Source organism: Calonectris borealis, chromosome 5 (assembly GCF_964195595.1).
Source record: "Calonectris borealis chromosome 5, bCalBor7.hap1.2, whole genome shotgun sequence".
Lineage (NCBI taxonomy): Eukaryota > Metazoa > Chordata > Aves > Procellariiformes > Procellariidae > Calonectris > Calonectris borealis.
Genome location: NC_134316.1, coordinates 41,347,090 through 41,361,849, shown reverse-complemented (window position 1 = coordinate 41,361,849; position 14,760 = coordinate 41,347,090). Strand labels below are relative to the sequence as shown.

The following is a 14,760-nucleotide window of genomic DNA, read 5'->3' as shown; positions in this document are numbered from 1 at the left end:
GTGGTGATGAGTACTAGATCTAACACAAAGGAAGTGATGAGAGGAGGGCTGAAGTGGAGCCGTAGGGGAGGGGATAACAGCAGTCTGCAGTTATGCTGGATTAGGTGTGATGAGAGACTGCACCTTTGCATGTGTGTGTCGATCTTATTTAAGGCGAAAATGAAGAAAAAGTATGTAGAAGAGTAAACGTGAAATTGCAATGACTTTGGTTACAACTTCTTTTTCTACAGGCTCAGACAAGTGGCAAGTTGCTGAAAAAAAACTTTTCAACAAAGGCATTGCAATCTACAAGAAAGACTTTTTCTTGGTCCAAAAGCTTGTAAGTTACTTTTTTTTTTTTTAATGACAGCAATCATGCATTCTTACACGTTTGTTGAGTGTTTAATACAGGGAGTTCAATCTTGATTTTTCTGAAACCTCAGTATTAAGCATTAAGTCCTGCACTCAGAAGATTTCAGAGACATTTTATCATCCAACACAGCATAAAATCTCACTAGGTAGCTAGAACAATAGTGTTTGTTTTGCTGCTGTTGTTTACTTAACCCTTGCACTTACTGCATTACTTCCATTAGTCCACACTGAAGATATCACTTCTACGGGGCATATTTATAGAGTGCTGGTAATGTTCCAGTACGGCTTAAATGGCTTGCTTGTAAAACTAAATAGAAACACACTCTTGCTACTGATGAAAAGGACCAAAGAAGGATATGTGAATGATGCACCCTTTAGGATCTCTATTTCCAGTTTTCTGTGACAATGATAGTAAAAATGATCACTCCCATCTATTTCCGTGAGGTATGACACTTCAGTGGGGGCGGGGGGAAATCACTGAAGGAGAGTGCAAAACCAGGAGCCTCATACATATTTCCTGAATAAATTCCCAAAAGGCATTTAAATTGCAAAAGCCCAGAAGCTAAGAATATATTCCAACACTTCCATAAAAATCACTGGTGGAGAATATGTAAATAGTCACAGGTTTGTACTGATAATTGTCTACACCGTATGTGTATGAAATGCATGTGGCCAAAATGGGAAAGGGCTGCAAACCTTCCTTTCCATTTTTGGATCGGTATTCTGGTCTTCTCTGAAGTGCTGCTGGAAAATAAAGCTCCCCCATAAAACAGAAAGGCTGCTCTCAAGCCTGACAGCTCAATTGGAACATTTTGGAGGCCAAGAGGTGCATTAAACTTACAAAGTGCCAGGTTCTGTCACCTTTACATTGACCAGCTTTTCTTTGGAAAGTTGGTCCTGTAGTTCTCGGTGAATAACAGTGGCAATAGCAGATGGGCTGTGGGATGGGGCGTACAGGCGAGTATGACACAAAATAAGGCTTTAAGAGCAGTTGTGGTACAATGGAGACTACTGAGGAAAGAAAAATACAAACTGTATTTATTGGACTTTTAGTAATTATTTATAAGACTTCTTAAAATCATGTAATCCATTGGACTTTTATGTTTTTTAAACACCAGATAAAAACCAAAACAGTGGCGCAGTGTGTGGAATTCTACTACACATACAAGAAACAGGTGAAAATTGGTCGGAATGGGACCTTAATCTTTGGGGACATTGATGTTGCTAATGAGAAATCTATGAAAGATGAAGCTGAAGTTGACATCAAGGTAATTTCCTAAATTTCTCTCGCCTCTTTTGGGCTGTGGTGTGAAGTCTGATTTTGTGTGTTGTCTCATTTGCTGGTAAAATGAAAAGCAGAAACAATCTGGCCAGCGTAGAAGAGTCCAGACTCACAAACTTGTGTCCTGTGTCATGTAATGACGTTTACTTACACACACCAAAATTAACAGTTCCTTTATCTTCTGCTGAAGAGTTCCCATAGGTTTGCACGTGTTCTTCCTCTCAGAAGGGATATTTACAGTGAAGAACAGGAGCATGTGGAGGAGGAGGAAGAGGAGGAAGACGAGGAGGCAGAGGAAGGGTTGGTTAACAGAAAGAAGAGCACAGTTCCTCTCAAAGATGAACAGACACTACAAGATGGTGTAATAGTAAGTGCTGCATTGTGCATGTTGTGCTTTCTATGCCACCTTCACTCTGCAACTAGTTTAGAAAATACCAGGTGGACAGTTCCAGATGTAAAAAGTTTCCACCTCTGACTTCTCCCAGAGCAAGAGACTGGGCTGAGAGTACTACTAGCAACCAGACCGCGTGCTGTGGTGGGAGAACTGGGATGAGTAAGGGGAAAAAAACCCAATATAATTCTTTGTGGTTGGTGCACACATAGGACCATGATGAGAAATGTCCTGAAAATATCCTGAAGACTTTCTCATTAAATAAAATCTTGGTCTGGAATAAATGAAGCACAGGAGCTCAGCCATTGTTTTCCTTCTGATGGTGGGTTTAAGTTTCAGTTTGCCTTAACTGTTCCCCTCTCTCCGAAGGCCGATGATGCCAATATGAGGAGTCAAGAGGCAACTGTTACAGGCAGAATTGGAAGGAAGCCAAGGGAGACAACAGTGAAGCCTCGAAAGCCTATTACTGCTCCAGTGCAGAGGAGGAGGCGGAAACAGAAGATCAAATCAGATGCTACCAGTAAAACTCAGAACACAGAAAACACATTTCCATGTAAAAAATGTGGCAGGTAAGAGCAACTCAGCTTCCAGCAATAATCACAGGATTGCAGCAGGGCATCTCCTGTGGAAGCTTATTCTCAAATGAGTTTTCCTTCTGTCTCCTTAGGCCAGAGACACTGGCAATAATTTTAATTACTTATTACCCCACTAATACTTGCAGATTAGGGATTTTTACATATATTGATATTAAGATACTACTACTTGGATAATTACCTGCTGCTGACTGTTTTCCCTCAAACAGGATGAGACACCACCTGCATTTCAACTCTGTGCAGTATTTGGTGTTAAGCTGCACTTTGAAACAGCTGCTGTGTTGCCCCTCTGTAATGCCTACATTTCTGTAACGAGTAATTTCAATATATTTGCTAGATCACATATTAAGAACATGGTATGGACTTACGTAGGAACGGTGGTGTAGAAATACAAGACACTACCATTGTTATAGCAGCAGATATTAGGGCAGTGGGTACACAGTTCATCTGGTTAAACCTGCACTCATCTTTTGTGTTTGTGAAATACAATTGTCTTTCCTCACATGGTTCTAGTAGGTTTTGTAGGTTTGTTGCCAACAGATTCATAAATGTCAAGAAAATTCAGTTCCCTATGTAAATTGCTTAATCTTAAAACAGTAGAGAGTCTTGTAATACCAGTGGTTATCGCTTTATTTAAAAAAGGCACCAAGCTAAGGGATGGCAAGAAAATACAATTTCCTTCTAGTTACATCACCAGGGGTGTTGACAGATTCCTGCTGGGACTTCGCTGGTCCTGCCAAGCTGCCCCGTCTCCGTGCCCTCGGGGAGCATGTGGCATTGGAAAGGGCAGTGCTGTGAGAAGTCAGGCAGTTGGGATTCGGTCCTGGCCACTGACAAAGGAGAAGCAGGCAAGGATTCTTAATGGCGTCTAAGCTTGTCTTGTGCCATTTGTGCCAAATCCAAATAGTTAATGGCGAAAGATGGAGGGATAGATCATAGAAGTGCAAAGTTAGGAGGAAAAATCTCAAGTGTTTCTAGCTGTGTGGACAAGGGTCAGGAGTGGCATTTGGCCGTTGTTCACCTCCGTGTTTACTGTATTTTTGCAGCATAGCGGGAATGCTTAAAAACCAGGGCCCTGTTGTGTTAAGCAGCATGTGCGTATTTCAGATACCAGAGGGGCGCTGCCCCTCTGAATTCAGAAAATTTGAGAGCTGAATGAGAGAACAGAGGAAATGGCCATATTAAGAAACAAAGCGAGTGGTTTGAGGAGGCTCAGGATCTCCCACTAGCACTCTGCGTGCTGGCACACGCCGAGTCAGAAGCTGTAGATGCTCTATTGCGGTGCCAATGTGAGTTCTTGTGCCAAAGCTCACAAACTTGGGGCTGGAGCAGCAGAAGCTCTTTTGGAGAATTAATGAAGGAGGCTGTAGAAGAGATCAGTGCTAACGTACGTGTGTGCTTCCTCAGGGTGTTCTACAAGGTGAAGAGCCGCAGTGCTCACATGAAAAGCCACGCGGAGCAGGAGAAGAAGGCAGCCGCACTGAAGCAGCAAGAGAGAGAGGCAGCAGCAGCAGTGGCGGCAGCGGCGGCGGCAGCAGCCCACAGCCAGGCCCGGCAGGAAGAGAGCAGCGAGAGTGGGAGCAGCAGCAGTGGAAGCAGCAGTGCGAGCTCGGATGAAGATGGAGAAATATAGCAGCAGACCAGAAGTGGAGGGAGTAGCAAGGCTGGACCCAACCTCCCTCTTGGTGGTCTCACTTTTTGCTTGCACTTTTCTTACCTGAACCATCAGGTCTCAGTTTCAGTGCTGCAGTTTCCTCATGCCACATGTTCCACTTCACCTTGCCAGTACTGACCAAGCCGAAATGGTGGATGAAAAGATTTGTTTCAACTTGGATTTTTTTTTTTTAAAAAAAAAAAAACAAATAAGATTTCTATTCTATTTATAATGATACCTGAGGTACATAATAGAACAATGTCACCTGCAGTGGAAGTAAGTTCTCTCTCGGGTCAGTCAGACCTTTCTTTTTGTGCTTGTCAGGAATCATGATTAACAGGACTCTTGGATATAAAGGTTTCCAGACCGGAGCAAGAAAATGATGCTCTGCTCTGAGCTAAGTGTATCCAGTTACTGTGACACTGGTGATTTCTAGATGTTTCCTTTCTCAGCAAGTTCTCCTTCCTGTTACATTTTCCTGCCTTTCTGAGCATTTATTCAGGCAGCCAACAAGTTTTGTGGAAAGATGGTGTGCACTTTTGGCCTCTGCTTCACAAAAATGAAAAGTGGGATGAGCAAGACACTCTTCTTCCTTTTGAGAGGAAGTTTTATTTTTCAAAAGGAAGCCTGAGGTGGTTTCTTTTATGCCATTAAGAATACAGCAATGGATATAAAAATATCCTGTGGAATTAGAGTAGCCACAGGCCTTGTGGGTTGTCTCATCTTGGAAAACAAAATAGTCTGCCTTTGATTAACTTAATGGAAAGTAGTCTGGGCTTCACAAGTGCAATTTGAAATGAAAACTGCTGGTTTTGACTTTGCATAAATGGGAGCAAGTTTGTTTAGTGAAAATGAACCAAGACCTTCTTGTGCGCTGGATTGTGTGCACCTCAGAGATGGGAGGAATGGACTCTCATCTCCAGCAGTCTCCTTAAATCCTTCTGTGAATGGCTTTTACCTCTCAACACATCTGTTTCTTTCTTGTGGCAGCCCTCATTTATTCCTTGAAATTGCCATCATCAAGAGCTTGCATGGCGGGGCCCTAGTTTCCCAAATACTTCCTGTCAGACAGTACGTACGTACCGGAGGAGCTTGTCACTTATTTCCACACCGGTGGCTGGACAGCCCTGCCTGCCGAGTTGCCCTGCTGTGAGCCTTGCTCTTTGCTGAAAGGCTGACTCTTCCTTCAGAACTGACACATGCTAATAGCCCAAAAAGCGTAGCCGCCAAAAGCCTGCTGGTGAAAGAGAGTTAAGAAGTAGTAAAGTGGTCCAGGTGACGTAGATGTTAGATTTGCACAGGACTGTTCTGTACATCTTTATAGCCCACATTTACCATTATTTCATGAAGATGTAAAGAATCAGATCACTGCCTTGTGCTTATACCCGTACCCCAGCTGCCCAGCTCCCTCCCTGCCGCCAGTAGAAGCCGCGCTGATCCCCCAGCTCCCTGGGTGCCGGCACTGTGCCAGGTCGCGTGTGCGCTGCTCCGGTGCTGCAATACCAAAGGAGCCGATCGCTCCTGCGTTCCCAAGCAGGGATCCAAGGGGGGTTCCTGTACGTGAACTACAGAGTGTTCCTGACTGGCTGATTTTTTTTAAATCTTGACCCTTCAAGCTGCTAGATAAATTCCAGGTTAACTATGGGAAGTGGCTCTAACTCCAGCGTGCCATCTGGCAATCTTTCTCTGCCCCGTGGTTTTATGCAGCCATGATTGCTTCACTCTCTAAGTCTGGGAGACTGTGTATTTACCATGTTTGCTTTGACATATATATGCCTTTGGATAGAATCCTTTATCTTAATAGCAGAAACAGTTACTGCTCTTACAAAATAAGTAGGAGTACCATTAAGGACTGCACTTTTTTCAATATTGACACTTTTGCCTTTAAGTGTTCAATTTTCTGCCAAGGTTGTATTTTTCATTCCTAACAAAATTAGGTTTCCTTTCAGCATTTGGATGACTGTTCTATGTCCCCACATGCATGGGTCTTGTTGACTAACTAGGCTGTGGAAGCAGATGGCATGTCACGAACTGTTAAAATAATTCAAAAACTGCAAAGAACTAAAAGCTACTAATCTTTAAAAAGAAGCTTAAGCAAATCAGTCTTCCTATTAAGAGTTTCAGTGTTGATTGTTATCTTTTTCCTTTTGGAAATTGCAGAAAATGCATGTCTACCGTTATCCTGGGGCCCTTAGAGAGAACAGAAGCTTTAGCACACTGTGCCAGGACAGGCAGTAGGTGAAGCAGCTGGACCTCGTGGTCTGCTTGTAGTACTGGGATTAATTCCAGTAAAAAGCAATGATGCAATTAAACAAGTTCTGAAGTGTGTTTCTGGGAAGTTGCCACTAGTTTCCAGATCTTGAGAACTGCAGGGCAGGGCAACAGTTCAGAAACAAGCAGGGCTTGTGAGTATATCTAAAAAGGATTTAAAGCAATGTAGGTATTGTTATACTGTTGTAATGAATGCGTTTGCCTGGAGTATACCAGTGTCGCAGCAGCAGAATGGTGTACAGTTACTTAACAAGAGACTGGGAAGGTCTAGAAACACATAACAAAGAAACGGAGATAGAGGTGGAACTGGCACGCATTGAGAAATACGGCAAAAATGAAGGTGTGAGGGGTTTTTGGGTTTTTTTGTTTGTTTGTTTTTGTTTTAGATCGGCGAGGAGATCTCACTAAACTTGAGAACTAAAATAAGGTTAATCAAACTGTCTTAGGAAAATACTTTCACTGTTCCTGCTAAAACAATGCAAAATCAATCAGTATGTAATGTAATCCTTTAGGAAAAACCAGAGACTGTTTATATTGGGACAAACCAAAGCTCTGTCTAGCTCCAGGTCTTGTTTCTGACAGAGCTCAGAAGCAGATGCTTAGGAAAAAGTGAGGGATAGCATGGACCAGCGGGTATAGTTCCAGCTAGAAAATAGGATGCTAAACTAGAACTTACGTGTGTTCTCTGGCAAGGCAGATCTGCAGAGAGGTTTGTGCTGAAATGTACTGTTCTCCTTATGGGCAGAATATCGGGGCATTTCTCTGCCTTTTACTCTTCTGCTCTGTGTATCACCTGCATTTACTGTAGTATTTTTAGTGTCTGGAAGTATGCCTGGATGATAATGAGTAAACATGTAGTCATGGCCCTCAGGAGTTTTCAAGCTTGAAGTAGTTTCAGATATGACATAGCAAATTATAGAGACAGACAACTGATCAGATGAAATGAAGTACGAAGATTTAGGGAGCAAATCATGGGATTGCTTTAAATATCAATTTAATCTTCTTTCACGTATTGATGATGCTTGAATGGAAGCATTATTATAGTCTTCCAAAGACCAGATCTTTCACTGATTCTCCCTATTTTAGGAAATTGATATAAGAGTAATTTTTCTTCTTATCAAGGATAAGCCATTGAGGTGCTGATAAGAAAAAATGAGAGATTTTCTTTAATTGCACAAAAACGGTGTGTGTATTACACACTGAATCCAGTATTGGTTGTTTCTCTCCCACACCCTGCTGCAGTAGAAGTAGAAGAGAACAGGAAGATTTGATACAGTGAGGTCTGTCACTGGAAGAAAATCGGAGAAAGGCTTTTTCTGAGGATAGCCTCTAACAGCTGTGGGTTAGCATGGCTGACCAAAATCAGGTAAATGTTCCGAGTAAGTGGCATCAAATGGAAGTTTCTGAGCATGTTTACATATTGCTAGTAGCCACCAGAAGACCTCTTTTCTGTCGTGGTAATACTAAAAATGCTCCTCGTGAGTATCTTGTTTAAAAACAAATGAGCAAAACCAAACCTGCTGCCCGCTTGCTTACGGTAGCAGTTTGGAACTGATCCTACATCTGAATTAGATCCTGCCTACTAGCAAAAGTTGGCAGAGAATTGTTTCAATAAAACAAACCAACCAACTCCCAATTGCTGTGGACAAAGCATTTGAACTGAATTTATCTAATCTGGAATGAATTCTGTTACTCTTCTTAGTGGGCGAAAAAATTACTTGAGTGGCTCTTTACTGCAGCACAGTGTTAATTTAAGGCTGTGTTGTTCCAATTATGATTAAAAAAAAAAGATTCTTCTCTATGTTCTGTTGATTTGTCTGTTCTAAAACCCTATGCTCATTATTTTGCATCATTTAAAGGCCTATTTATTGATCCCCAATTAGTATAAGGGTTTGCTGCTAATTTAGAAAAAAGGCAGTATATGCTCAGTCATTAAGTTGAGTTTGAACAAGGTGTCTCTTTGCATTAGCTGTCTTTTCTGTGGGAACAAACAGAAGATTTATAGACTGCAATTCTGTAAATGCGTACTAATAGATTTGCCTTTTACTGTGCGAGATCAGGCTCCAGGTGGTCATATACCCAGTAGTCAGGTGGCTGTATTTCAAAACCATTGAGTCTTGATGCCAGCGTTGGGCGTTGCGGAGATGCAGCGATAGATCACATTTTGCCCTGATCGCGTACGTCTGCCTTTCTGCCTGTGTTGCCTGCCCTTTACAGCCAGATTCAGTCTTGCAGGTTTGTGATCTGCGTGGGATAGCATCTCAGTTCTGTAAGACTGTGTGTGTATATAATTACTAGATACATGCGTGCACTTGTGATGCATATCTGATACAGCTACAGGTGTTTTGCAGTCTAGCTGCAAGAACAACAACTCTGCATTTTAATTTATTTGATGTTTTTCCATTTAATGATACAGGTAACGGTATCTGAGAGAACTCAACTCAGTAAGGTGAAGGCCTACAGAATTTCAATCGGCTGTGCAGCACCTTGGCATTTTGCTAGCCAGGACCAGGTAGGAATGTAGCTGTTTAAAGGCAGGGCAAAGATAGACATTCTAAAGCTTAAAGGTAACTCATCTATTAATCGCATACTAATCCCATGCTAGAGGTGTAATGTGAAGTCCAAATTAGCAAAAAGTACCCTCTGATTTATCGAACTGAGGCTTTTGGTCATTTTTATGATTGCAACAAGCTTAGATTAAAATCAACATTCAGAAAAAGTGTTTCCTAAACCACAAAGAGTGAGCTTTCTCTCTCTCAGCAATTACACACTTCTTAATTCTCTTTCAGGCAGCGGACTAGAAAGTCCCTACATACACGTTATCCTATTTTAGAAGAAATGGGAGTAGGGAGGACTGTAGCCATAGAAGTCTTGTCTGCTTTCGTACAATGGCACTTTTAGTCCAATGATTACCTCTGCCAGAAACCTTATTCTAAACCACATTTTCCCACACAAACTCTCTCCCTGTTTTATCTTCTGATGTACGTCTGAAAGTTTATAAAGCTTTAAAGAGACAGAGAAGCAGTGTCTACAAATCATGTTTGATTTTTCTGGGGGTGAGTTCCTATGTAAATTCGTCGCTTGGGTTCAGCTGCTTTACTCGCCCTCGTTCTCTCCTGTGTCAAATGTTAGGAAGACACAAACTTTGAATCCCCGGCTGTCTAAGGACTTTTCTTTCCAAGACTAGGATTCCGCTGACAGCTGAGCCTGAAAAAAACCTTCACTTCTCCAGATTAGAAGACAACATATATTTTTATAGAGAGGTAATTGTATATTTTAAAAAACAGTTTCCTGCAGCTTCTCCACATGTATTTTTCCCCTTGTAGTTCAGATTTGATATAAACCTTTTTGTGTTCATTCTTTTTATGTTCTGTTTTTAAATTTGTAGTCAGAGCTTTGGTGTACTGTACAGGAGCAGTCAGCCTTTGTAATTACTGTATAAATGCTTTATAATAAAGTATATTACTTTTATTTTAACAAGTGAGCAGACACTTCCTTTTGTGTGTTTGCTGCCTAGGGCACCTTTCAAAAGACTGTTACATGTTAAAAATGTACATATATAAATATATTTACCTGTTGCTGTACAGTTGTGATAGACTGGACTGAATTTATTTTTTGTGTGCTTTTTTATAAAATATTAATACACTAAAGGAAATCTTGCTGATGTGATTGTAATGTACTATGTAACTTATTTACTTAATATCCTCTATATATCTTAAAAACCTTTTATTAAATGAGGTTTAAAAAATAGTTTCATAGCTGAGTTTTTTGATGGTATGAGGGAGCGGCTGGGGGGTTCGGGGTGATAGTGACCGTGACGCATTCACGCAAAGGAAGCGGTTATGAGTTCTTTTAGCTAGTCTGCTCTCATCGTACCCACCTCTGTATCTTCCATAGCAATTCTCGGGGCTGCTTCTCAATGAATTCTCCCTGAATTCACCAGCCTGCGATGTGTTTTGTGTCTTGTGTCCAGGAAAATATCTGGCAGATGCAGCTGCAGTTGCTTTACGGGAGCATTGATTGTGTGTGTGTCCCGCTCCAAGCCAAGAACCCTCCCAGAATGCCAGTAACAACCTTGATAGTGTGTTAGAAATTCACGGGGAGCAGTTCTAGGTCCGCCTCTGTGCTGTAAATAAGGCCAGCTGGATTCTGACACCACGTGAAACAACTACGAAGACAGAGGGCAGAGCGAAGGCAGCGTGGAGTAACTCAGTGCCTGAGGGGCCTGTATCAGATCTGAATTCCTGGATGGCTGTGGCTGGGACAGAAAGCAGAAACTGAGGTAAATCTAGAGCTGCTGCAAAAAGCGTTAACATTTTCCTGCTGTCTAGTAGAAACAGTGACTCCAGTTGTTAATCATATTGCATCATATTTTTCAATGGCAGGGTTTAAAAGAAGTTTTAATAAATACTGTCTTAAAGGCACTTGTCTGTTACCTGAGTCTAAGGGGTTTTTAAACATACTTTGTTATACAGCGCTATTCTCGTTTCCTCTGGCAGCAGCTGGATCTCTTGCTGTGGATTTTAAATATTAATATGCTTCTGTCCGTCTTCAAAACAAAGGTTCCTTCTGTTTTGGTAGTTAACTGTTTTTAGTTAACTAGGCTACTGTTTCTCACGCCTGTGGGTGTGAAGTCTTCAAAAACTGCAAATGTTTCACTACATAAAGCGATGGTAGAAACGTGTATCAGTGTCTGACTGGCCTCCTGCGAGGTTTTAGTTAGAATCTAAGGTGGCACACCGGTCGTCTTTTTAATTGATAATTTATGCTGACAAATTTTCATTTCAATATTCTTGGCAAAGCTGGCAGCAGAAAGACTCAGCCAAAGACATTAAAACGTGTTCTTTTCAGCTCAGTGTAGAAAATATTACTTTAGTTTACTCCTGTGGATGCGGCTGTTGATCAGCAATAGCGTCTGGAGAAGTAAGCGGTATTTTGGTCGGTGGGCAAACGAGACAGGGAACACCGAAGCCTTCGCTTCAGATAGGAAACCACGAGTTTCTTTAAGGCTTTAAATAATGTATTTGCCTCCCTATCAAAGCCAACTGGCAAAAGTGCTAAAGGTTGACTACTTTGTACCAAAACTGTGAAGCCATGCAAACAAACTTTGGATCATCAAAAAAGTCACAAGTTTGGGGCATTTTTGTTTTCATCCTTTTTTAATTGGTGGATTCAAGCCCAACCTTCTGGAAGTCTTCAACTACTGAAAGAGACCTTATAAAGCATTTTAGTGATTTGTAAGCTTTGAGTTAGTGGTAGTGTGAGGAATTCTGCAGTAATTCCTTATATGTTTTTCAAATAGCCTTGTGGCTGTCATTGCAGGGTGCTATTCTTGTCATTATTGAGACCGACTGCTGTGGGGTAGAAAGCTTTTTCTTTATATCTGAGTTTTGAAATTACATTTCAGTGACTCTGTCTATTGAAGGCTAAAGTTTCTATTACAGACGTTTATTAATCATTCCTGGTTTAATGAAATTGATGGTATATTGCTGTTAACAGAACTTAAATTCAAAGTGAATTAGAAATTTTGTACTGAAGAAAGACTAGCCATTTATTTAACTTATTTGGATTTTTCCCCATATAGCAGTAGTAGACTTTTCTCTTAGGACCTAAGAACAAACTCTTGACAACCAATATCTTAAAAGATTGAAAAATATTTATGTATCGGATGACAAAAATCACAATATATCAGCATTTTTAAAGTCTAAGTTATTTTCTATTCTAAAATATAGAGGCAATAAGGAACAGCATTTACATACTATAAATACATTGCTCCCTGAGCAGCTAGGAAAGTTTAATGAGAACAAAATTGAATTTCTGAACGCTCTCCACAAGCTGAACTATTTCATTACACAACAGCCAAAGACGTTTGTATAAAATAACGTTATATTATTTTTAAACAAGTTTCACAGAAGAACATTTATAAACATAGGCCTAAATAATTTAAACACAGCAAATTTAACAGTTTGGTCATGCTACAAAATTACTGTATACAAAAGATAGCCAAAGGGGATGTTAAAAGTGCTCTCTTGCTTGAAGATTTTTCTAGAGGAGTCTACGTCTAGTGTAACCTGAGTCATCTGCTGGTTCTCAGGTCTCTTCTCACATTTTTCCAGCAGTTCTCGATGTAATCACTGCATACATCAGCTCTTTGAAGGGAGGTCAATGTGCTAACAAGCAAGTAAAAAACCTAGCTATTTCTTACCACTAATTTAATTTTAGGGTATTTCTCTAAGGAATAAAGTGGATGCTAATCCTCCATAATTTCACTGGGGAAAGCAGAATTCCACAATGGCTTGCAAGTTTTACATGGGTGCTCTTTTCATCCATGAATAATAATGTGCTTACGGCTTTATTGGATGTGGTGAGATAGGGAAGAGCAAAGAGTAATACGGAAAGACAAGCCTTTCCACATTTTACTCAGCCGCTCCCCATGGGCATGCAGGCTGAGCTTCGCTGTTAGCTTATACGTGACATGGTGTAGCACCATCAATATGCAAATCAGCTGCTTTAATTCTACCACCCGTGTGTGTCTTCCACCACATCCAGTGCATAATTTTAAAGTGCAAATTTTAAAATTTCAGAAAACATTACTTATTTTGGAGGAGAAAAAGTTCGGGGGGGTTGATTTGTTCTTGAGAGTATTCAGGATTGATCAGGCAAAGCAACATTAAGCTTGAACCTTCCACCCAGGAGATGCTGAAGCATCTCCTGACAAATGAGACCCACAGTTTATTCTTTTCTGTATTGTTTCACTGAGATTGACATACAGTTTTGATCAGAAAGGTTTTAAATTATATGCTAATTTTTGAAGGGTGAAAGGGAAGGGAAATCTTGTAAGTGTCCGTTACTGCTGTTATAATTGTGCTAAGACTGGATGCCCCATTCCTTTTTTTTTTCTTTTTTGGTGGTATTTATAATGCAGCCCCCAAAAAAGAGATAGAGAATTTGTGCTGTTAATCTGTGGAAAAAGCTGATGACAGTGGGCCACACAATACACACAGCTCTGCGAACAACTGCAATAGTTCTTGGACCGATTCCCATACGTATAGCCTGTATGGCCACTTACAAGAGCCAGGAACTGCTCTTATCCCTCATGTCTTGTCAATGGAGCTGTGTTTCGTTCCAGTCATCACCACGTAGTCAGAACACTTAAGTTTCTATTCTGCTCTCGGAATGTCCCAAAATAGCCAAAGTAGAGTATTTGCTCTATCTAACATGACCTTCGGAAACGTACAGAATTGGACCATATTTAGATATTTAAAAAATCAACCAGCAGGATTACTTGGCATTGGACTGCGTGCTCATTGCTATCTCGCTCTCCTGTCACATTCCATTTGAGGCGCTAACTTAGCCATACGTACCATGCTTGTAGACCTCGTGCTAGGAGAGACCAGCTACAGAGGTTCAAAGCCTTTGCTGTGTGGCCAAGCGCTATGACAAGAGCACTGCGTGGTCTGTTCTGAAGATGGCTCCAAACACAGGTGAATTTGGCATTTCCGTTTGTTGGTAGTGTTCAGAAGTCAAGTGTTGCCCCGCTCAAGCTCTGGCTCACGTTAAACACACTTTAATTACAGTTGTCACGGGCACAAGCCAATCCCCTGTTGCCCACCACAGCAGACGGGGTCGGTAGGGGCTGCGTGTGGCACAGGCTGGGTACTGCCAGAGCACGTCCATTTTGCCGACAGTGGTTGGCTGCACGTGAACTGGATGGCTTAGTTTTAAAAGAAGCCAGTATGAAATGGCTGTTGACTATACACCCTCTCTCCCATTGTGCTTCTTGGCCAATGGTGCCTTTACTAATGATAAAGCTAGGAGAATAATTCTAAAAAATTATGTACAAACATAAAGTTGTCTGTAAGATAAATCCAGAGGGCTAGTTAACTAAGGAACTGCCTTCTGGTCAAGAGAACAGCTGCCTGGAAATAGTTTGTGCTAGGTGAAGAATGTCCACAGTTTTTGCTGTTGCTCTCTTGACCGTATTTTAAGTAACAAATTTAAATCAAACTCAAGCCTTATCAGCAATTGCCAATTTAAGTTGGAATGCTTAAGAATTGCTCTAACAATCGTCGAGTAACTAGCAATATATTGAATCTAAACTGTGATTGTCTTGTAATCGTCTACTTCACACTGTTCACCTAGAAATTGATTAGAGAGAGAATTCTCTTCTATTACAATTATACCTGCAGTTGAGATCAATACCACTGTTTGGGCCAAT

General features: G+C 41.1%; 1 protein-coding gene across 2 annotated transcripts in view; it reads left to right on the top strand.

Annotated features, from left to right (window-relative positions):
• MIDEAS (mitotic deacetylase associated SANT domain protein) overlaps positions 1–10,292 on the top strand; it is a 77,169-nt gene extending 66,877 nt beyond the window's left edge. For both annotated transcript variants that reach the window (XM_075152038.1, XM_075152039.1), the window contains 5 exons: positions 231–319; positions 1,470–1,619; positions 1,824–2,000; positions 2,394–2,593; positions 4,025–10,292. In XM_075152038.1, the coding sequence (XP_075008139.1) occupies positions 231–319; positions 1,470–1,619; positions 1,824–2,000; positions 2,394–2,593; positions 4,025–4,250 (842 nt within the window). In that variant the 3' untranslated portion in view covers positions 4,251–10,292. The remainder of the gene's footprint in view (positions 1–230; positions 320–1,469; positions 1,620–1,823; positions 2,001–2,393; positions 2,594–4,024) is intronic.
• Positions 10,293–14,760: the final 4,468 nt, after the last annotated feature.